Consider the following 24,510-nt stretch of genomic DNA (forward strand, 5'->3'; position numbering starts at 1 on the left):
ACAATTTAATGAAAATATTAAGAATGGAGTGGCTATAGTCACCATTCCATAGATCCTTTCCAGGATGAAAAGGTAGTAGAAATTGTGATAGTGATAGTGGTTTTTCTGTAATAGATATGTTGTGTTCTGAAGAGACATTTTATAATTGTCTAATTTCCTTTTCTCATTACTAGGACGGCTTTCTTGGACAGTTCTGATTTTTGTGTAACAAGAGATGTCAACCATGGCCAGGGAGCAAGAAATAGAAGAGGTACTGAATCATTTAAAAGATGTGAATGTTAAGACTATCACACTTTGGGGGAAGGAAGGAGTGGGGAAGACATGGACTGCCAGGTCTGTAATGCATCGTGCCATTAAGGAGAATCTGTTTGACAATGACAGTATCATTTGGATTACTGTTGGTAGAGGTTGTGGTGGGTTAAGATTGATATGGAAGATTGCCCAGGAGTTGTCATTCGTGACTGACTCTGCAGACTATGACAATGATGAAGAAGAGAGTATGGAAAGTATGGTGGAAAGGATCTCTGCATCTCTGATGGGGAAGAGATTCTTTCTGATTTTGGATGATATAGATTGGTCTTCTCAAAATTTCTTTGATGAACTGGGGATTCCATACCCAGATGGGCAAAATGGATCTAAGATTTTGATCACTAGATCTGATATTTCTGTTGATATAATAGATAGACAAAATGACTCCAATACTTCTGGTCTTAAAACAGCCATCGATGGGGATGTATCTCTTCACTTAAATTCTTTATCTGAGGAAGATGCATTAAAATTGTTTCATGAAAAGAAATGCATCAAGGTTTCTCAACACATTAATATACTTGTGCAACATGTTGTTGAGAAATGTGAGCATTTGCCACTGGTGATTGTTGTGATAGCAGGAGCACTGAAAGACATCAATGACTCATCAGCACTGAAGGATGCATTGGATATTGCAGTCAATTCAGGAAACAGCAATTCATACTTGCAGTTGCTTCAATTTGGTTACAACATGTTGCCAAGTGATTCTATAAGGAATTGCTTTTTGTATTTTGCCACTCTTACTTCGGAAGTCTGTGATATTCATTATAATGAGTTGGTAACTTATTGGATAATGGAAGGATTAATTGATGAGTTTGGTCAGATTGAGGAAACTTATGAAAAAGGTCATGCTGTACTCAGGGAGCTTATAGATCGTGGTATGATTCAACAAAGGGATGACCATGTTAGCATGCATTATCTTATAAGAAAAATGGCCTTACACATAATAGACAAATATCACTGTAAAATTTTTGCTAAAGCTGGTTTTGGTTTAACTGAGCCTCTGAAAAATGGCATTTGGAGAAGTTTTAAGAAAATCACATTAATGGATTATGTGATTAATGCATACAACAGTCGGTCAAAAATCTACAACCCTTGTGCATTGCTTCTTGAAGGAGATAGAAATGGCCTGTTGAGGGAAATCCCCAAGGCATTCTTTCTGCACATGCAAAGGCTTCAATTTTTGGCCCTTCTCCAGGTGAAGACTAAATTGCTTCCTTCATCCCTTTCTGGCTTGGAGCAACTTCATGTGCTTCTACTAAGGAAATGTGATTCTCTTAAGGATGTAAGCACTATCCAAGGACTTAGAAAATTAGTGGTGCTTGACTTTTCAGGTTGCAAGGCCTTGAAGGAAATTCCAGATGGATTCTTTGACGATATGCATTATCTTCAAGTCCTTGATCTTTCAGAAACCTCTCTCAAACAGCTCCCACCATCGCTTTCTAACCTCACTGGCCTCCGTCAGCTCTTTCTAAAAGGTTGTTTGTACTTGGAAAAGCTTCCCAGTCTTGAAGCTCTTAGGAAACTCAAGGTCTTTGATCTTTCAGATGCTGCAAGTATAAAAGAAGTTGGCAATGATAACTCTTTTAATTATATGAGTCACCTTCAAGTTCTCAACCTGTCTGGAACTGCAATTGAATTCTTACCAGAACTTTGCAATCTCAAGAACCTCTACCAGCTTTTGCTTGCAAATTGTTCAAGGCTAAGACAATTTCCACAGATCAAGGCACTTGAGAAGCTTGAGGTGCTTGATGTTTCAGATGCTAGCACTTTGAGTGAAGTTCCAACCCTTGATTGTTTGCCTAACCTTAAAGTTCTCAACTTCTCTGGAACTTCAATTCAACAGTTACCATTTTTTCACAATGATAGTATGCTCCATCAGCTCTTATTAAGGGGTTGTACATGCTTAAAATCATTGCAACATCCAAGAGTACTTGTAAAACTGGAGTTGCTTGATCTTACAGATACCAAAATTTCGAATGGGATTCAAGATGAGTCATTTTGGTTTATGCCCAACCTACAAATACTCTACCTGTCCAAAAGCTTTGTTAAAGAGTTGCCATCCTTTCTTAACCTCATGAACCTCCGTCAGCTTTTTTTAACAAAGTGCTCAAGCTTAACAACCATTCCACCTTCAGAAAAACTTACAAGACTAGAAGTTCTTGATCTTTCAGGTGCTAAAGCTTTGAGGATAATTGATGAAAAGTACTTTGACCATATGATTTCCCTTCAAATACTCAAACTCTCTGGAAGTCAAATTGGAAAATTACCATCACTTTCTATGCTCAGGAACCTCACTGAGTTATTATTAAGTGGTTGTCCACTCAGAAACTTACCAGATCTAAAAGAACTTACCAAACTTGAGAAGCTTGATCTTTCTCATAATAGTGCTTTGACGGAATTACAAAAGCAATCCTTTCAGCATTTGCATCAACTTCGCATACTCAACCTGTCATATACGTTACTTGAAAGTGTACCAGATCTAAAAGCACTTACCAAACTTGAGCAGCTTGATCTTTCTCATAATAGTGCTTTGATGGAATTACAAGAGGAATCCTTTCAGAATTTGCATCAACTTCGAATACTCAACCTATCTTATACATTACTTGAAAGCTTACCATCCATATCTGAACTCACCAATCTCCAGAAGTTACTGCTGAAATGTTGTTCCAGATTAGTAGGGCTGCCTTCATTGAGAAAACTTAGCAAACTGGAGGTTCTTGATCTTTCAGGGACTAAAATTGTAAAATTTCCTTATGAAACCTCAGAATTGACTTGTTTGAAGCAGCTTGATCTACTGTGCCTGGAGGAGCTTGGAGATGTTGACTGGGGAGAAATAACGTGGTTACCTGAAGTTGTAAACTGGGACTACAACATTTCCAACACACCAACTGGATGGCCTGACATTTTGGTAAGTAATATTAGCTCTATAAAATTTTTAGAAGAATGGTTTCAATACTTCCCACAATTCCATTTTTCAATTTGTGGTACCAAGGAATGGGATAGAGATAAAGATCTTTCATTCCGAAGAACGAAGTTTTGTTTCCGAGAACTTTACTTCAGGAATAGACACTTTCCTGATAAATCGGAGAATTGCCAATTATTGGAGGTTCCTTATCCTCGATCTTTGGAGCTCATTGATGTTCATTACTTTCCCAGTGGCATTGAGATGATACTTATTCACACAGAACTCCTCTCACTAAAGAACTGCAGTTTCATTACACGATTACTAGATTTGGGTGCTCAAAGAACCAGGTTACTGAAAGAATGTTGGATAGAGAAATGCCATAGGATGGACTGCATTGATGGAGGACAAGAGGCTGTAGAAGAAGATGTGGATTTAAGCAGCTTAGAGAAACTATGGGTCTCTAATGTTGCAAATCTAAGGCATATATGTGAAGGAAACATATGCCCAGGGAACTTCTCATGCTTGAGATGTTTACATTTGGAATGTTGTCCACGTCTTGTCAATGTCTTCTCATCAACATTGGGGCTAGAAAACCTTGAAATACTTGTAATTAAATTTTGTGATAAGATAGAAAATATATTTGGACAGATACTATTTGGTAGAGGACTTCCAAAGTTACAGAGACTATTCCTCTGGGAACTACCTCTGTTGAAAACTATATATGATGGCTTCTTGCCGTCTCTGCACGATCTTAAAGTGAGAGAATGTCCAGAGCTAAAGGAACTTCCACTTGTTGTAACTGAGATAAGAACTCCAGTTGAGATCAGAGGAGAACTCTCATGGTGGAACAACTTGATATGGAGAGATGAGAGAATTAAGTCCCATATCTGCTATATTAAATGGGGCAATTTCTGAATTTTGAATGTTATACACAGAAAAAAGGGAGTGATTCAGTTACTCTGAGAGCCTAACTGCAGGTGATCCTTCCGTATCTTACTTTCAAATTATGATTCCTTACTTGAAGTTTCCTTCATTATATTTATGTTCACTGTAGATTCCATCACTCAATTTAGTATATTTAGGGTTGTCTTTTACATTCATTGAAGACATTTTTTCCCTTTTTCTGGCAGTTTTTTTGCAGTTAGGCTTTTGAGTAATATAAATGAGTAAACAACACAGAAACAAAATCCTGGAGTTCCTCTAAAAACATTTACCTCGTGCATTTAACTGCAGGTATGCCATCAGTTGATGTTAGATTTGCCTCTATATGGAATGTTGCTCATTATATTTCTCATTGATGCTCAGATTCACCTCTAGATCCAATGTTTATGTTGATTAAACCATAACAAATAAGAAAATTATAAAAAGAAATTAGTATATAAACACACAAAATGAATAATTTAGTTTAATAATGTCTATTTTATAATTATAGTCTCAAAAAATTAAGTATATAAAAGTATTTTGTAACACAATGTACAAAACTGCTTGGCAATTAGGCAAGGTGAGCATTCAAGAGGCACCTTGTTTCCTAGGTGTCACCTTGACAATTATGAATAGGAGTTTTCTACTACTACTAGATAGTTTTTTTTTTTTTTTTTTTTTTTTTTAACTGAAAAAAATAAATGAATTAAGATTTGGAAAACATGAATTAGGCACTGTATGCCATGCTGCTAAACAGTGTGTTTCATTCCTATGTTACATGGATATCGGTACAAGTTCCAGAATATGATTGAGTACAAGGTGTTGGCATCTGCAAGCATGAAAAATGGGATTCAAGGACAAATACTATACTGTAGCTTTAAGTTACATCTTTTATATTGCATCAATAATGGGCCAATTATCGAAAGAGCATAAATCATTGCAGACCACACTAAGCAATAAAGATTGGTAAACTATCAAAAATTGCAAGTTTACCATTCGTGTCCAAATTTTAGTCCTAGTGTTTGAGGTTCCTTACTTCAACACCCATTTTGAAGTGTCAATGCAACATAGTTCTATGTAGGAATGAAAATCTGCACATCAACCCACAGATACTTTTTTGATCTTTGTCATTTTCTTCTTTTCTTCTTTCCACAACATTATTTTATATTAAATACTTCAATTATACTTTTAGAATAGTTCAAGGTTGGGTAGAGATAAAATGAAAATAAGTGAACTAAATTGTCATTTGTCTTTTCAATTTCATTCCCAAATCCATATCGAAGTCTTGAGAATGATGGTTTCATAGATGTGAGTTATGGAAAGCTCATGGTTGGCTCAAAACAAGGAGTCACCACCCATTTAATTTAAGAGGAAATGAATCCTCTATGAAGTCTAGAAAATTGATTTTATTTTGAAAAATAGTGACTCCAATTCTCCACCTATGAGGCATTCAACCAAGAGATTCCAAATTCATTCGGATTGGGAGAGGGAAAGTGTTAGGCATCCCTCTCTCCAAGATATAAATGACAGTCCAATATGGGAGTTTTTTAGGCTTACAACTTCAAAAACTTCAAGAGAATGACTTGCAATTGTTTCTTGATGCAAGAGAGTGAAATTTGAGAGGGTTTTTTCTTTTCTTGAAGGTTAGAACGTGAATGCACGGAGAAATTGGGTGGTTTTGGAAAGTTCTAACCCCAGATTTAGAATTTTTCTCAAGTTCTTACTAAAAATGGTTGGGGATTAAAATGGGGGTTCTTTCTTTCATTTCTTCTCTTTGAAAAAATTGCCTGTAGAGCTCAATTTCTACCCTATTTATAGAGAGGGAAGGTTGGGGCAGGTCTGAAACTCGTCCACCATGTGTCTAGGGTTTCAGAAAAGCTTATAAGAATCTTGATCTATGCTTTTTAGAGGATTTTTGAGGGTTTAATCAATTAAATCGAGATTTCAATGAAATTTGATGTATTGGTTTTTTTCGGTCTCTAAAGATGGTGGTAAGGTGTGATTGGTTAAATAAATCTTGGATGATAGAGATCTACGTTTTGACATGCTTTAATCGATGAGATTTGCTAAAACAGAATCTTAACTTGATGGTAGGTCAAACGAGGGAATTTTGGGATCAAATTTGGTGGATAGGTGTTTTTGAATGTTCTAAATTTGATGGATAAGTCGGATCTTTGATAAAATGTGGATTGAAAGATTTAGTTCAAGCCAAGGTTTTATCTTATGGCTTATCAACCAATATGGAGGCTTAAAATGGATCTTGCTTGTTTAATGGTCAAATGGAGGAATTAGGTCATGAAATTTGATGGGTGGGTTGTTTTGGGGCATGAACATGATTTTTGCATTTTTTACATCTAAAAAATGGTTTTGGGGAAAATGGTTGTCTTTCTTGCAAATAAAACAACCATTGTTTTGCTTTTCACCTCTTCCTCTTCCTCGTCCTCTTCCATTATTTTGGTATCCTCTTCCTTTGCCTTGATGTGACCATTCTCTTGGAGTTTCTTTTTCACCATCATTCTTTTTTTTTTTTTTTTTTTTTTTTTTTTTTTACAATGGTGAGTTTGGACTGAAAAGCTTGCTCTAATGAACAAGATGAAAATTTTTTCATTCTATCCTCATTAGTTTCAAGTGAGCTCATTAACTCATGCATGGATAGTTTAGTCAAATCTTTGGCTTCTTCAATGGCAGCCACCACATGATCAAATTTAACTGGTAAACTCCTCAAAACCTTTTTTACAATTTTTTCATCTGAGATAACATTTCCATATGTCCTGATTTGATTTACAATACCAACAACTCTAGAAAAGAACTCTTGAACAGATTCACTTTCTTTTATCATAATATTATCAAAATCTCTCCAAAGAAATTGAAGTTTTATGGATATTACTTTTTTAGTGCCCTAAAACACTTTCTTGAGAATATCCCATGCTTCTTTTGAGCTTTTGGCAGCCATGATTCTTGGAAAGATTGTTTTACTTACTGCTTGCTGAATATGGTACAGGGATCTAGCGTCATCTTTCGTATTTTCTTTGTACTTCTTCTTGTCTTCAGTCCATGTTGTAAGTTGCTCATGATTTTCAAGTTCTTCATATCTTTCTTCTACCAACTCCCAAATCTCCTTGGAGATGAAAAATGTTTTCATTTGTATGCTCCAATAGTCATAGTTTCTCCATAAAAAATAGGAAGTGGAAATTTTTGAAAAGGATCTAAAACAGAGCTACTGGAATTTGATTCCATGAAAAGTTTTAGTTTTAGATTTGAATGGTTAAATGGATCTTTGCTCTGATACCAAAAGTTTGTTGGAGCAACAGAAGTGTGGTGGTAAAAATCAAAGGAAGAACCCAAAAATCTGTAGATGAGAAGAGGAATATAGAATGAGGAGAATAAGAGAAGAAGATGAAAAGCCCACGTAGAATTCTGGGTTTACTTCATTCTTAGCTTCTTGAGCTCCACAACAAAATATTCGAGATTACAAGAAATATAAAAGGGTATTACTTTTACGGTAGAGACTTTTCAGCTTCCAAATCCCAAGATAACCTACTTAATACAAAAGACAAAATATAAAAGAAAATTACAAAATTAGCACCCTTACTTTTCAACACCCCTTCTTAATTTGTAATTTTCATTAGAGATCTAATATGCAATTTTTTTTTTCAGAAGCTAGAGGCTTGATGAAGATATTAGTGATCTTCAGTCTTGATGAACTTCAATTCAATCTCTCATTTCTCAGTTGACTCTCTAATGAAATGGTGTCTTAGCTCAATGTGCTTTGTTCTTCCATTAAAAACTGGATTTTTAGTCATTCCAATTGAGGGGACCAGGATGTAGAGGAGCTGAATATCAAGGGATTGGGAGTAGGACAAACTACTACATTGGTAAAGGGGAGGGTCCCAACATCAGCAGTGTCCACGACTAGGACCAAAGTTAATGATGACATTGCTAAAGAAGTTGACACAAAGGACACTACTTCGTTGTCTTTGATATTGAGGGGAGTAATTTTACAACACCAATAGGGTCTACGGTTGTAGAATGAACAATTACTGATGGGGAAGGAGTTGCCCCTATTGTAGAATCTGTAAATATTGAACCCTCCTCTGATGTAAGTATGGAGGGTGTAGAAATCATAGGAGTAGAGGATTCTTCCATGATTGAGGTTGTCATTGTACATAATGAGGGTGTTGAGACTGTTCTCCGAGGATAGTGTGGAGGATGTGAATGTTGTTTAGACAAGAAATAATGATTGCGAAGATAATGCTGCAGTTGTACATAATGAGGGGGAAGCCATCAATAAGGCATGTGAGTAAACTGGTGGGAGTGTAGGTAAGGAGGCAAAAATTGCTAGTTAGGGCCACCACGGAGGTAATGCTTACTTCATATAGATGTGTGTTTATGACTTGTATTGTTTTGGTGATTTATTGTCTTATGGTAATTATGCTTGTGTGCAGAGTATTGGTGGAGACGATGTACCTATAGACTTCACATGCATCATTGGTCATGATATCATTATGCTGTACTTGGGCAACAACCATGATCGTTGTGATGTAGTTTGTAGTGACTTGTTAGGGGAGTTGAAATTTGTCTCAATCAGAGGATATCCCTAAATTCGAGCCTAACTTCGAGAGTGGAATTGCTTTGTTTTGGTTCAAGAAGAAATTCTAGGTACCATGTGGTTGTGAAGAGATGCCACTATTAATGCTCTATAAGATTTGTTAGACAGTGTATGCCCTTAGCTCCAATCAGAATGATGTACCTTATGGCATTTATTGTAAATGAATAAAGTACATATTTGATTCATGTTATTGTGGTGTGTTTCTGTGTAATACCCTTAAACTAAACATTTATGAGACTCATGTTAGTTTAGAATGTTCACAGCCGTTGGATAAGTCTGGGGACCACTTAGTGTTTGTGTTAGTTTTTATAAGGTGGTTTGGCCTAGGGACTACTTAGTGTAAGTGTTGGGTCCATTAAGATCCCATGTGATGGGCTCAGGGGGTTCATTGTCCACAACAGTGTATTCGGCCAAGCCTTGTAACAGAGGCTGGGCTGAACCCTTGTGGCTGATGTGTAGATCAATGTTTGGGTCCCACGCCATACAAAGAAGCCCAACTGGGCAGCAGTTTGGAAAGCCACTGAGCACATGAGACTTATTGGGCCTAAAACCCATTTCGAACTGGTTTAGTTAGACTAATTAAAGAGGGGCGGATCTGGGATTGAGATCAACAGATAGGATAGGGTTTTACCCTATCCACTTAGAAAGTCTAGATCCAAATAGAGATTTGGATTTGGAAACCTCCTAATGAGATTATGAGAGAGTTGATCTAATATGCAGATAAGATAATGACTTATCCTTATCACTTAAAGAGAGTCCAGATTCAAATAAGGATTTGAATAAGGAAACTCCTAATGGGATTAGGAGCTGATCTCTTTAAGTCTATAAAAGGAGGAGGGGGCGAACCATTCAGATCATCCAAAAACATCTCATCCCCAGAGATTAGATCTCAGATCATAGAGAGAGAAGACAGCAACAGTGTGACTGCGCCATCTTCTCCCTACGTTTTCCTCCAATTGCCGCCTACTGCCAATTCGATCTCCAGTTTTGTAGGAGCGATCAAGAATAGTTCTTGATATCAGCATTTGGAGAAAGGCTGATCTAAAGTCGTGCTCACAGCCTCCATCGAATCCTTGCTGAAGGGTTCGGTTCTTCGGAAGAACACTGCTGATTGTGCTTCACCCTACATTGTGTCATCTTCAGTGGGAGCAGTCTTTGAAGATTTTCTTTGGGCGTGAACACCATCATTGGAGGATATTGTTACTTCGTATCAGGTATCACTCTCTCCTACCTTTTGGTTTCAGATCTAGTTCGGTTCTTGGTTCAAGATTGATCATTGAAAATGCAAATTTTCTAAAACAAGGAATGTGATTCCTAGATGGGAGAGAAATTTTTGAAATTTCACCCTACCTTCCTGCAAGGTTCGACCATCCATATGATGGATCTCTCATCCCTTCAGTGGTATCAGAGTCAGGTTCAAATCTTGAACCAAAATAAATCAGATCTGAACCTGCGCAAATGGGCAGAACGCAGAACGCCTTCTGCCCATTTGTGCAGATTAGGGTTTTTCTGGGAAATCGGTTCCTAGTTAAAGGGCGAATGATCTGAAATTAAATTTTATAAATCTGGAATATATTTAGAATTGTTCTATATGATTTTCTTGATTTATGGGTTGTTCGTAGAAAGGATATCGAAATCTTTATTGGCGCAGGATATCTGCGATTTGCAGATTTTTACATTCTGGTCTGTAATTATTTTTTAGACTAAATGTATAGGTATTCGATCTGATGTAATATTAATAGAAAATTAGGGTTTTTTCTATTTTATTTTATTCCAAGATCGAAGCTGGATGCGCTGGAGAAGGAGAATTCGCAGAAAGAGAAATCGCTATCTGCGATTTACAGTTTATGAAACTGCAAACTGTGATCTAATATATGTTTTGTAGGTTTGAGATGTGTGAACAACCCTGTTACTGATTTTTGATTGTCTTTGATCAGTAAATTTAATTTCAGATCATTTCTTGAATTAATTCTTTAATTAAAAATCAAACCCTAGACCCATTCGAACAAGATTGGTCCAAATTGGTTGGACCGAATCTGTGGTTCGATGGAGACTGATGTCAACCCTAATTTTCCACTTTTGGGCCAAGGGATTAATATTTAATTAAAAGATTTAATTCGGCCCACACCTGTAAGGCCCAGTTTTAAAGAGTTAAAACTGCTAAAAGCCCACTAATTGCAGATGAGCTATATGGGCCGAACTGCTTAACCCTATTCGGCTCATACACCTAGATAATATTAATTAGTAATATTATGGATTAAAATGGGCTTTAATAATGGGCTTTACAGATATTAATTGATTGGATCAATTTTATCCCTGCATGTGATGTATGGATGTGTGATGTGCAACGTACATGGGCCATAAGTACTTGGCCCATGCAAATACGATAGTGGCTCTTGCGCACACCATGGCTAAATGCACATCATTGCCTTGGTGTCCCTATGGGTCATTGGATGACCTCCCTCAATGGTTGGTCTCCACACCCCTGAAAAGGATTCGTGCGGAACCCTAGCCGTTTAGGGCCCCCCAGAAATATAGCTTTATGAAAGTCAGTGGGAGCCACTTTGGTTTGACCTAAATTAAAATAGGGCGTAACTTTGTTCCCTCATACAATATGAGTGCATGTGATAGGGAGATTCATATGATGAATTCTGTAAAGGCTTTCCATCATTAGCATGAAAATGGGTCATTCAGTAATGAAGAAACACATAAAATTGGGCTATCCATTTGCTGCTGGATCTGTTGGAATGTTTCATAAGATGATAGGGGCGTCATAGACCGATGTGGGAGGGGCTTACCAGAAAATGGAAGACTCTCTCACGGTACCTTTGCGTCACGAATATGATGGGTGAACACTCACTGGACAGAAAGTGGTATGCTGTCGTAGGCACCAAAAAATAAAACTTATACCCGTGAGAATAAAATGTAGTAGTGTGAGTAAGGATCGTTCCCATAGAGAGTATCTAACCTGAATTATGTGCTATGTGAATCAAAGATGGAGGGGGGGTGTGTAACGAAAACCAGATTTAAAAGAAAGAAAATCATAATTAAAGAGAACAAAATTTAAATGGGAAGCAAGGCAATTTATAGTGTTGTAATTAACCAAAAGAACGAATCTTGGTCTAGGATAACATCCACCACCAGAATTTCACTACTGCTCATCGATGCAAGAATAAATCAATCTAGACTTAGAATATTCATCGTAGGAATTATTTTCCTGCATCTTTCTAATATCAGTTAATCGGAAAACAAACGATCCTCTTAACCCTTACTACTAAACAACCCCTAAACAAGTGTTAAAGATTTAATTCATCAATAGCATTAAGCATTAGAGATCGATGAAGCTAAACAACACAAGTACAAGCAGTTGCATTTAATTCAGTCGAGTGTCATTCCTAGGATCTAACAATTTCTGACATAACAAATCATTAAACCCTAGTTGCTTCACAAATTAGAGGGACCAAACAATTACGGATTTGATATCTAATTTAGCAATAGATTGTAACAAATAATAAACTAGTAGGCCTTTCTAGCAATCAAACGAAACAATCATAGATATAAACATAGAAGAACATTTGATATCCAAAACATGAATTAAACAATAAAAACCAAATTAGATCTCATAGTTTGGTGGATTTTGAGGTTTCTGCTTCCTTCGACCAAGTACAAGAGTTTAGCCACGCATGGTCATGGTGAAAACTCCAAGAAAATCAGAGAATGAAGAAGAGGGGCGGAGAGAAGAGAAAAGAAGAGAAGAGGGATTCGGTTGCTCCCAATCTGCTTTCCTTTTCTTTAGGTTTTTTTTCTCTTATCTATTTACCCCAAGAGAAGCCTACAAAATCTCCTAAAATTCCTTTAGTTTCATCTACAAGTCTGACTTATTCAGAAAAGACTCAAAAATAAGATAAAACAAAGTTCTTGTGTGAGTGGGAGAGTGGTGAAATCGTGGATGAAAGTTTCAAAGCTAAGGAATGTCTTCAATACGTCACCAATGCAGTTGCAGAGAATTTGGGCTCAATTTTGACATCGATGCAGTCCGAATCTATCAAAACTCAAAATAGGAAAGTTGTAGAATTTTTCCTTATCTTTCAAACTCATCTTGAATTATCTCAATCGAAGACCGGATGAGAGAGTTATGCTCAATCTACCACACGACGTCGAAATTGTGTAAAATGACCCGATTAACCTTGTTTCTCACTTAACGCCTCCTTTCGTGCCTTAAACCAAAATATAAGAATTATGAGTGCATTTGGGCACAAAATAAACATAAAAGGCTAATTATTAAAGGAGAAAAATATGATATTTTTCGTTTTCATCAGAAAGGTTTAACCTAAAAGGAAAAACTCATATGATGAGTGGATATGATCCTTCACAGAAAGGTGGTGGGGTTATGCAGCTGAAACAGTTGGCTCCATGTACCCTATGTGATTTCTCACATTTCCAGAGACATAAGTCACTGTCTCCGTCATTGAGATAGGAGGGAAATCTCGGAGATGAATAAATGGGAATATAACATAGATTAAAAGCCATATCTATGTAGATAACATGAATCAAATTAGGTTATGGACTGATGTTTGCTTTTTATCAGAAATGACAAACGGACAATTTGCAAAGCTGTTGGACGACAATAAGCTTAAGGGCCCAAACTATGTTGACTGGTACTGAAACCTTATGCTGGTCCTGACTTCTGAGAAGTTGGACAAGGTGGCTAAAAATCCTGCCTCGGAGCGTTTAGGTGATAAGGCTTCTGTGGCCCAAAGAAGGGACTATCAAGAATGGGAGGAGAAAGACTCCCTAGCCCGGTGCTATATCATTGCCTCCCTAGACAATCCGATACAAAGACAGTTTGATCAGATCGAACTTGCCAATGACATTGGATAGTTTAAAGACAATGTATGAAGAACAGAATCGTTCTACTCGATAGAAGGTCATGAAACAGTTCATGACCACACAGATGTCCAAGGGGCAGCAAATTCATGACCATTGTCTTCGGATGATGGGTTACATTAATGAACTTGAGGCTCTTGGATCCGGGCTGGACCATGTGACCAAGATAGACGCCATCTTAAACTCTTTGCCTCTTTCCTTCAATCCGTTCATCATGAATTACAACATGAATAAGCTGAATGTCAGCGTTCATGAACTCAGCAATATGTTGCAGAGGGCCGAAGAACTGATAAAGAAGGATGAGCCTATTGCTATGTTTGTTGAAGTTAGCAAGTTAGGTAAGAAAAAGAGGAAGGCAAAAAAGAAGCCTCAGAAGAAAGCCACAAAGTCCAAGAAGCAGAAGAATGACAGGGCATTTGATGCATGTCACTTCTGCAAACAGACCGGCCACTGGAAGAGGAACTGTTCTCAGTACCTGGAATCCAAGCATCGGACCCATGTGTGTAACTCACTGCAGGGGTTCAGGATAAGCAGAAGACTGAGTGACGGAGAAGTAACGCTTTACTTGGGGACTTCTGCAAGTGTTGCAGCTGCGGCTATAGGAACCGCAGAGTTATTTTTCAGAGAATGATCAATTGTACTGAAAGATTGTCTTTATGTACAAAATTTGAGAAGAAATTTGATTTCTGTTTCAAAATTGTGCGGATGGTAATACGATTACTGTTAAAAGAAATAACAAATTCATCGCATACGGAGAACTTGAGAATGGTCTCTATGTTCTCCATCCTTATCTGGAAACTAACATAGCCGAAACTACGTTGGTTGATATCCCCAAGAAAAGAATCTGTGATACAGTTAATCCCACGTGCTTGTGGCATTACCGACTTGGCCATATCAACATTGATCGTATCACAAGGTTGGTAAATGATGGTCCTTTGGATTTTCTAACTGTAGAAGATCTTCCCACTTGTGAGCCTTGCCTTTAGGGTAAGATGACGAAACGACCATTTAACGGTAAGCCTGAAAGATGTACGGGCACGTTTGACCATATACATACTGATGTATGTGGTCCCCTGAGTGTTAGGACTTGTAACCAGCACGTGCATTTTATTACATTTACTGATGGCTATTCTCGGTATGGTTACGTGTACCTAATGAGACACAACTCTGAATCATTTGAAAAGTTCAAAAAGTTCAGACAAGAGGTCGAGAAACAGTTAGGGAGAGAAATTAAGACCCTTCGATTGGATCCAGGTGGCGAGTATTTCTCTGACAAATTCAGGGACTACTTGAAGGTCAACGGGATAGTATCACAGTTAGCTCCTCCTGCTACACCACATCTTAACGGTGTTTCAGAGAGAAGGAATATGACCTTATTGGATATGGTCCAGTCACTTCTTGTGCACTCAGAGTTACTCACATCCTTTTGGGGTTTCGCATTAGAGACTACGATATACGTGCTGAATCGGGTTCCAACCAAATCGGTTCCGAATACTCCATATGAACTTTGGACCGGAAAGAAACCAAGTGTTAGACACTTGAAGATTTGGGGTTGTCCGGCACGTGTTAAAAGAACGAGTGCGGACAAATTGGAATCCAAGACCAGTCGTTGCCTATTCGTAGGCTACCCCAAGGGCTCTGTGGGTTACCTATTCTATGACCTAAGTGAGCAGAAGGTGTTCTACAGCCGAAATGCACATTTCTTGGAGGATGCTTACATCTTGAACAATCATCGTCGGGAAGTTGTTCTTGATGAGGAGAGCTCTAGAGTAGTAGGAGGTGTCTCACAAGTTCCAGGTAGTGACCAACCTAGAAGATCTACCCGGGTATCCAGGCCTCCAATCCATTTTGGCTATGACTAAGATAGTTACCTGGTGGAAGCTATGACTTGTGAGGAAGATCCCGTGACTTATGCAGAAGCTATGTTGGACATAGATTCCTTGAAGTCAGTAGATGCCATGAGAGTTAGGATGGACTCAATGGAGGCCAATGGAGTCTGGACTCTAGTAGATCCGCCCCCCGGGGTAAAAGCAATTGGTTGCAAATGGATCTATAAGAGGAAGAAGGGCCCCGATGGTAAGGTTGAAACCTACAATGCTCATCTGGTGGCGAAAGGGTATACTCAGAAAGAGGGCATTGATTATGAGGAAACATTTTCGCCTGTGGCCATGCTTAAATCCATAAGGATCCTACTAACTATAGCAGCATACCATGACTATGAGATTTGGTAGATGGATGCCAAAATTGCGTTCCTGAATGGAGATCTTACTGAAGATATCTATATGCAGCAACCGCAAGGTTTCATAGCTGCAGGTCAGGAACACATGGTATGTAAATTAAATAGATCCATATATGGACTTAAGCAAGGTTCTGGGAGTTGAAACATCAGGTTTGACTCTACTGTCAAAAGGTTTGACTTTGAGCAGAATCCGAATGAACCCTGTGTTTACAAGAAAACTAGTGGAGATAAGGTTACGTTTCTGGTTCTGTATGTAGACGACATTCTATTCATTGGAAATGACGTAGGAATGTTGACTACGGTGAAAGTATGGCTTTCACAGCAATTCTCCATGAAAGATCTTGGAGAAGCCTCCTATATACTGGGTCTTCGACTCTATAGATATAGATTGAAGAGGATAATAGGATTATCTCAATCTGCTTACATTGACAAAATAGTCAAGAGATACAGCATGGAGAACTCCAAGAAGGGAAATGTTCATTTCAGGTACGGAGTCACTCTCTCCAAGAAGATGTCTCCCAAGACTTCTGAGATTGAGGGCATGAAGGACGTTCCCTATGCCTCAGCCGTAGGGAGCATCATGTATGCCATGCTGTGCACTCGTCCTGACATTGCTCAGGCAGTGAGTGTGGTAAGTAGATTTCAGGCCAACACAGGGCTGGAGCACTGGACTGTTGTGAAAAATATACATAAGTACTTTCGTAGGACAAAAGAGTTTTGTCTGGTATTCAATGGTAGCTCACTACAGATCCAAATGATAGAAAGTCTACATCTGGGTATGTTTTCACGATAGGATCGTGTGCTGTTTGCTGGAAAAGCATCAAACAGGGGTCCACGGCAGATTCCACAACCGAAGCCGAATACATTGCCGCAAGTGAAGCTACCAAAGAAGCTGTATGGATGAAAAAGTTCATTCATGAATTGGGAGTAGTTCCATCCAGCACATCACCCATCCCGTTGTTGTGTGACAACAACGGATCTATCGCTCAGGTTAAGGAGCCACGAGCCCACTCGAAGTCGAAGCACATTGAGAGGAAGTACCATGTACTACGGGAGATAGTTGGAAGAGGGGACGTCCTGATTCAGAAGGTAGCATTAGTGGAGAATGTAGCAGACCCATTGACTAAGCCACTGACATAGAAAGTGTTTGAGAAACACGTGGAAAATATGGGACTCCGGTTTATATCAGATTGGACCTAAGTGCAAGTAGGAGTTGTTAGACAGTGTATGCCCTTAGCTCCAATCAGAATGATGTACCTTAGGACATTTATTGTAAATGAATAAAGTACATATTTGATTCATGTTATTGTAGTGTGTTTTCATGTAATACCCTTAAACTGGATACTTATGAGACTCGTGTTAGTTTAGAATGTTCATAGTCGTTGGATAAGTCTGGGGAGATTTATCCTACTAAGGCTGATACTGATGTGCCGCTAAGTATTGGGGTGGCCTGTCTCAGCTGCCAGGGCGAGATTCGAGGCACATGCAGTGTAGGTTTACTTGAAACCCTGAACCGGATTAGATTTCCAGTATTGCCCTGGACCTTGGAGATTAATGGGCAAAACTGGAAAGTTACACCTGACCCTTAGACTCGATTATGATACTGCACTAGGTATCGGATTGGGCTATCTTTGATATGCCAATCAGTGATATCCTTAGAGGGGGTCAAAACCTAGGTATGTAGGGACTGTCCGAGAATTCATCTGAGTGGGTGGTCATAGTGACAGGATCAGCCCCTTTGTCGGACAAAGGTAATGATCGGGGATGCACTCTCTCTAATGGAAACCAAACTGCCGGCAATTGATTTCAATCGTTGGAATTTTGTTTTACAAAATTTATATATATGATATATATTTAAGTATGGTTTCAAAATGTTTGCAAATGGTTTTAATTCTCGGGATCCATATAAGTAGAGAGTGCAACACTGTTCATTGCAGTCGAGGGAGAGGTCCTCTCTTGTCGGGCAGTGTATGATCATTATGGGCTGAGAGGTTAAGTGTAAGACCATTGAGGATAATACCTGATGGGCTAATCTTGCATTTGCCCACAGTCCCTGGGTGTTACAAGGTGGCTTGGCCCAGGGACCACTTAGGCACATGCAGTGTAGGTTTACTTGAAACCCTGAACCGGATTAGATTTCCAGTATTGCCCTGGACCTTGGAGATTGATGGGCAAAATTGGAAAGTTACACCTGACCCCTACACCCGATTATGGTACTGCACTAGGTGTCGGATTGGATTGTCTTTGATATGCCAATCAGTGAGATCCTTAGTGGGGGTCAAAACCTGAGTATGTTGGGATAGCCTGAGAATTCATCTGAGTGGATGATCATAATGATGGGATCAGCCCCTTTGTCGGACAAAGGTAATGATCGGGGATGCACTTTCTCTGATGGAAACCAAGACTACCGACAATCGATTTCAGTCGTTGAAATTTGTTTTGTAAAATATATTTATATACGGATAAATATATATCTATATATTATGGTTTCAAAATGTTTGCAAAAAGGTTTTAATTCCCGGGATCCATGTGAGTAGAGAGTGCAACACTGTTCCTTGCAGCCGAGGGAGAGGTCCTCTCTTGTTGGGCAGTGTTTGATCATTATGGGCTGAGAGGTTAAGTGTAAGACCATTGAGGGTAATACCTGATGGGGTAATCTTGTATCTGCCCACAGTCCCTAGGTTTTTATAAGGTGGCTTGGCCCAGGGACCACTTAGTTTAAGTGTTGGGCCCATTAAGAGCCCATGTGATGGGCTCAAGAGGTTCACTGTCCATAACGGTGTATTCGGCCAAGCCTTGTAACAGATGCTGGGCTGAATCCATGTGGTTGATGTGTAGATCAATGTTTAGGTCCCATGTCATACAAAGAAGCCCAACCGGGCAGCAGTTTGGAAGGCCACTGAACATATGATACTTATTGGGTCTAAAGCCCATTTCGAACTGGTTTAGTTAGACTAATTAAAGAGGGGCGAATCTGGGATTGGGATCAGCAGATAGGATAGGGTTTTACCCTATCCACTCAAAGAGTCTAGATCCAAATAGAGATTTGGATCTGGAAACCTCCTAATGAGATTAGGAGAGAGCTGATCTAATTTGCAGATAAGATAAGGACTTATCCTTATTACTTAAAGAAAGTCCAGATTCAAATAAGGATTTGAATCAGGAAACTCCTAATGGGATTAGGAGCTGATCTCTTTAAGTCTATAAAAGGAGGAGGGGGCGAACCATTCAGATCATCCAAAAACATCTCATCCCCAGAGATTAGATCTCAAATCACAGAGAGAGAAGACAGCAACAGTGTGACTGCGCCATCTTCTCCCTGTGTTCTCCAATTTCCGCATACTGCCAGTTCGATCTCCAGTTTTGTAGGAGCGGTCAAGAATAGATCTTAATATCAGCCTTTGGAGAAAGGCTGATCTGAAGTCGTGCTCACAGCCTCCATTGAATCCTTGCTGAAGGGTTTGGTTCTTGGGAAGAACATTGCTGATTGTGCTCTACCCTACACTATCATCTTTAGTGGGAGCAATCTTTGGAGATTTTCTTTGGGCGTGAACATCATCATTGGAGGATACTGTTTATTCGTATCTGGTATCACCCTCACCTACCTTTTAGTTTCAGATCTAGTTCGGTTCTTGGTTCAAGATTGATCCTTGAAAATGCAGATTTTCTAAAACAGGGAATGTGATTCCCAAATGGGAGAGAGAGAAATTTTTGAAATTTCGCCCTACCTTCCTCCAGGGTTCGGCCATCCATATGATGGATCTTTCATCCCTTTAGGAGTTTCCTCATAAACTCGACAATTTGCGCACTCACAAAGATGTTTTGAATATTGTATGCTGCATTCACATATGATTGTTGAGATTAAAGTTAGAGAAACCTTCTCGTACCAAATTGCTTTCTTGGGCTAAGACATTGGAGGCACTTGGGTCAAGTGAATACAAAACTATAGATGTTCTCGAAGAATTAGCTAACAATTGTGTTGTGTTTGCTTTGGAACAACACAAGGTTCTCCATACCTATATTCAATCCATGTCACATGACAACTTAGTTTATTATGTGCTCGTTTAATTAATCTTATTAGTAATGTGCATAAGGCCCATTTTTTTAAGGGTTCACTTCCCTAGGCGTTGCTTGGCCACTTTAGGTTTGAATATTGTGTAGTGTAGGACCCATAAAAGTCTCAAATAAGTCTACAAGGGTTTAGCCTATGCTTGGAAGAGGTAAGTCAAATTCGTTGCCTAAGGGTAGCAAACCCCTAAGCCAATCAATTTTGGGCTCAATTGGGGCCCAACACTTAAACATAAATGACTATTGGGTTCAACCACCCTATGAAAACCTAAGGATAATGGACTTATATAATATGAAGCCCATTAGGTTATCGGCCTTGTAATGGTCTCTTTCCTTAACTTCTCATCCCATAATCATAAAAAACTACTCACAAGAAATGACTTCTTCCCTAACTGCAAAATCAGTGTCACACTCTCTGCTCAAATGAATCTTAGGATTAAAACCTTTTTGCAAATATTTTTTTTTGAAAATAATAATATAATATATAAATATATCTTGTAAATCAGATTTCAAATATTGTTGAAATCAACTATCTATAGTTTAGGTTTCCATCAGATAGAGTGTAAACCCTGATATTCACTTTGTTTGATGAAGGGCCCAATCCTATCACTATGATCACCCACTCAGGTAATTTCCTAAACTACTCCAACATGCCTTAGTATTTTACTTGTAATAGATCTCACTGGTTGACATATCAAAAGTAGCTTAGTCCAAGACCTATTGCAATATCATAATCAAGTCTATGGTTAAGTGCAATTTTCTAATTTTGCCCATCTATTTCCATGGTCAAGGGCACAACTACAAATTAGTCCAGGTTTAGTGTTTCATTCAAACACCCACTAAGTGTGCTTTGGGTTTAGCCCTAGCACCTGAGATAAGTTGCTGCATCAATTTAGAAGCACATTAGTGTTAGCATTGTCTAGATACACTCCCTAAATTTATCCAATGGTTGGGAACATTATAAACTAACACAAGTCTCGTAACTATCCAGTCTAAGGAGTAATTTACAAAGTACACCAATCTATTCACAAAACAACAATGTACTTATATTATTCATATAAAAATGTTTATGTACATTAATTTGATTGAAACTTGTCATTACCCAATATTGGCTCGGTTCCTTCACCCTGCCCTCTTTCAAGATCCTAACACATGAAAACATAACCAAATCAGCCTGAGACCTTCATTTCAATACAATCCACATGTCAATCATCTGAACAATAAACTAAACCCCCGATTAATGAGAACTTTGAGATCAACATCGAACATTAGATTAGACATGATCCTAGGCTTAGGAAACTAAAATTTAGTTAGCCAAACCCTAAAAGATTCATCTTTCATCACATCAACCCCCTTTCTAATAGTTTCGATTTACGTGATATTTAAACATTGACTCCATAAATCCAAATTCAGCACATTCATTGCCTCAAGATCACTAGGATACGATCAACTAGAAAATCCCACTGTAAATCTATGACGATCAACCTTAAAAATGCCAAGATTTCATTTTAACAGCCCTGAACGAATAGAGATAGAAACCTAAGATCTACCATTTCTCTCTTAGATCAAAACCATCCAGCTGACTCCTCACCTTAATCCATGCCCACATGTCAAATTTTAACTAAAAATTTCCTTTTTAAACCATTCAATCAATAAAGGTTTTGATTTGATGTTTACGGTTAAACCACACAAAAAGTCATATCCCGAGTCCAAAATTCACGAAATAAACCACTCATCAGATCCAACCTTAAATTCCTTCATTTCCTCCCAAAGCAATCAAGATTCTATTCCAAACCTTCTTATTAGTCGATAAACCATAAACCAAAACCTTGATTTACACTAAATCTTCTAATCCACTCATTTGATCAAAGATCCACCACCTCCATTAGATTTAGGACTTCCAAAAATTCTTGCTCACTAGATTTTATTCCAAAATTCCCCCGTTTAGCCCTTCATCAAGCTAAGATTTTGTTTCACCAAATCTCATTGGTCAGAGCTTATCAGTCATAGATCTTCATCCAAGCTTCATTAGACTAATCAAAACTCACCACTGTATTTAGAGACCCAAAAAACCCTAACACGTCAAATTTCATGACTTAATTCACTCATTTGACTATTAAACTAAAAGGATTTAGTTTTGACGCATTAGATTAAATCATCACATTAGTTATCCCAACCTAAGAGATCAAGAATATAGAGGCTGACATTAACTCCATACTTGACTTGTTAAAATACCTATAAAATCAGGCCTAGTAGAATTAAAAAAACACAAAACCCAAAGATACTCTTACTTAAAGTGAAGAAAAGACAAAATGACATTTAAGGATAACTCAAATTTACATTTTATGCCATTGATAGCCCCCTATATGAGACTATAATGATAGGTATGCCTCAAGCTTTCATTTGATACACAAAGCATGTGAAAATCAACTCCAAATCAAAGAGAATCTTTCACCAAAGAGGAAAACTTGATTGAATACCCTTTTCCTTGAACATCTTTGCCCATTTTCTTGAAAAAGTTGTCTTGAATCCCAAGCTTTCTGATTGGGTGAATTTCAGCTTGTTCCCCTTATTTTCTCTATAAATAGAGACTCAAGTCAAGCATTAAGGGATTAGAGAAGGGGAGAAATAAAAGAGAGACCTCAGAAGCATCTCCAACCTCTACAAAACTCTTATTCTTGAGAAAACCCCCAAGATTTTGAACCCAATACTTCAAATCTGCTACTCTGTTATCAGACTGGAGATTTTGTAAACAAAAGCACACCCCAGTTCAAGAATCCATTTAATCTTCATTCTAATTTGTGTCAATTGTTGGGAAACTCTTGTAAAGGTCACACATAAGAGGTAAGCCTCTCCTTTTTTAACTCAAACTTGTAAATTCTAGGTTGTTTAAAGTTCTGAGACTTTGGATAACTCGTGCTCTCAGCTTATCCTAGACTAAGAAAAAGAGGTAGAGAGGCAAGGGTCTTAGGAAAATCTGTACCTAAGGCCTGATAACATCACCTTAAATTAGTCTTTAGAGAAGTTGGAGCATTTTTCTTCAGATTTCAAAAATTCTAGTAATCATTTTAATGGTTTTTCGTTTGAAATTGAGTCTAAACCATTCCTGTATTGGGATGTTACAATAACTTAGAGAGAGGAGTGTCTAACACCTTTCCCCTCGCAATCCTTGGAACTTGAAATCTCTTATTTAAGTGCCTATCCCCATGGAGAATGGAGTCACTATTTCGAAGATAAATTGATTTTTTAAAGCTGAAAATAATGGGCCATTTCCTTAGAAAAATGGATGACAACTCCTTTTACTTGAGTTACCCATGAGATTTTCAGGGCTCATAGACCTAAAGTCATACACTATCTAACAATTCGCACTTGCACTTAAGTCCAATCAGGCATAGCCTCAGTTCCTTACTATCCACATGTCCTTCAAACACTTTCTAGATGTCTTCTATACTAATAATCTCCTGTAGGATGCGATATTTCCTCTCGATGTACTTTGACTTCAAGTGAGCTCTAAGCCCTTTCACTTGAGCTATGGATTCAGTGTTGTCATACAACAGTGGAATGGGTTTGATGGTATGACTCCTAACTGTTAGACAAATTTCTTCAATCAAACTACTTCCTTGTGATCCTCATTTATGGCAATGTGCTCAGCCATGATCGTGGAATCTACTGTGAACCCTTGTTTGCAACTTCTTCATCTAATAATGCAAGATCCCAACATAAAGATGTATCTAGATATAGACTTTCTATAATTTAGGTTAGATTAAAAATTGGTGTTTGTGTAACCGATCACTTGTAATGAACTACCATTGGAGATAAGACAAAATTCTTTAGTTCTTATTAGGTATTTTAGTATGTTTTTTCACAACTATCCAATGCTCTTGTCTTGGGTTGGATTAATATCAACCTAAACTATGTTAGGTCGAGTGCACAAAAATGTTAGACAATGCATGCCCTTAATTCCAATCAGATTGATATATGCAAACATTTATATATGAATGATATAAATACATTATTGTTTTATGTTCAATTAGTGTGTTTCTATGAATTACTCCTTAAACTGGACACTCATGAGACTTGTGTTAGTTTAAAATATTCTCAGCCATTGGATAGACTTAGGGAGTCTATCTTGACAAGACTGACACTAATGTGCTACTTAAATGGTGGAGTAGCTTGTATTAGCTACAAGAGTTAGATTCCAAGCACATTTAGTGGGTGTTTAGATGAAACACTGAATTTGGACCAATTTCTATTTTTGCCTTGAACCTTGGAGACATATGTACAAAATTGGAAAGTTGCACTTAACCCTAGATTAAATTATGATACTACACTAGGATCGGTCCCTTTGTTAGACAAAGTGAAAATTAGGGTTTATATTCTCTTTGATGGAAACCTAAACTGCCAATAGTGGATTTCAACTGCATTTGAAATATCATTTACAAAATACATTTATATATTATTATTATTATTATTATAATTATTATAATTATTATTATTATTATTATGAAAAAGGTTTGTAAAAAGTTTTAATCCTAGGATCCATATGAGCAAAGAGTGATACTACATTTTGTA

At 37.9% G+C, this 24,510-nt stretch overlaps 1 protein-coding gene across 6 annotated transcripts in view; it reads left to right on the forward strand.

The window, feature by feature from the left end:
* Nucleotides 1-24,510, forward strand: part of LOC104598319 (putative disease resistance protein At4g19050) — a 42,681-nt gene that overhangs the window by 10,753 nt on the left and 7,418 nt on the right. The window contains exons 2-4 of one of the 6 annotated variants that reach the window (XR_002022718.2): nucleotides 174-4,191; nucleotides 4,345-4,447; nucleotides 7,793-10,685. Coding sequence is in view for 2 of the 6 variants with exons in the window: in XM_019197930.2 (XP_019053475.1) it covers nucleotides 215-4,129 (3,915 nt within the window). In the remaining 4 variants the exon portion in view is untranslated. The other 5 variants (XR_002022720.2, XR_016078801.1, XR_016078802.1 and 2 more) reach the window with 5 other exon arrangements.

This window comes from Nelumbo nucifera, chromosome 7 (assembly GCF_055504915.1).
Source record: "Nelumbo nucifera cultivar China Antique chromosome 7, China Antique-T2T, whole genome shotgun sequence".
Classification (NCBI taxonomy): Eukaryota; Viridiplantae; Streptophyta; class Magnoliopsida; order Proteales; family Nelumbonaceae; genus Nelumbo; species Nelumbo nucifera.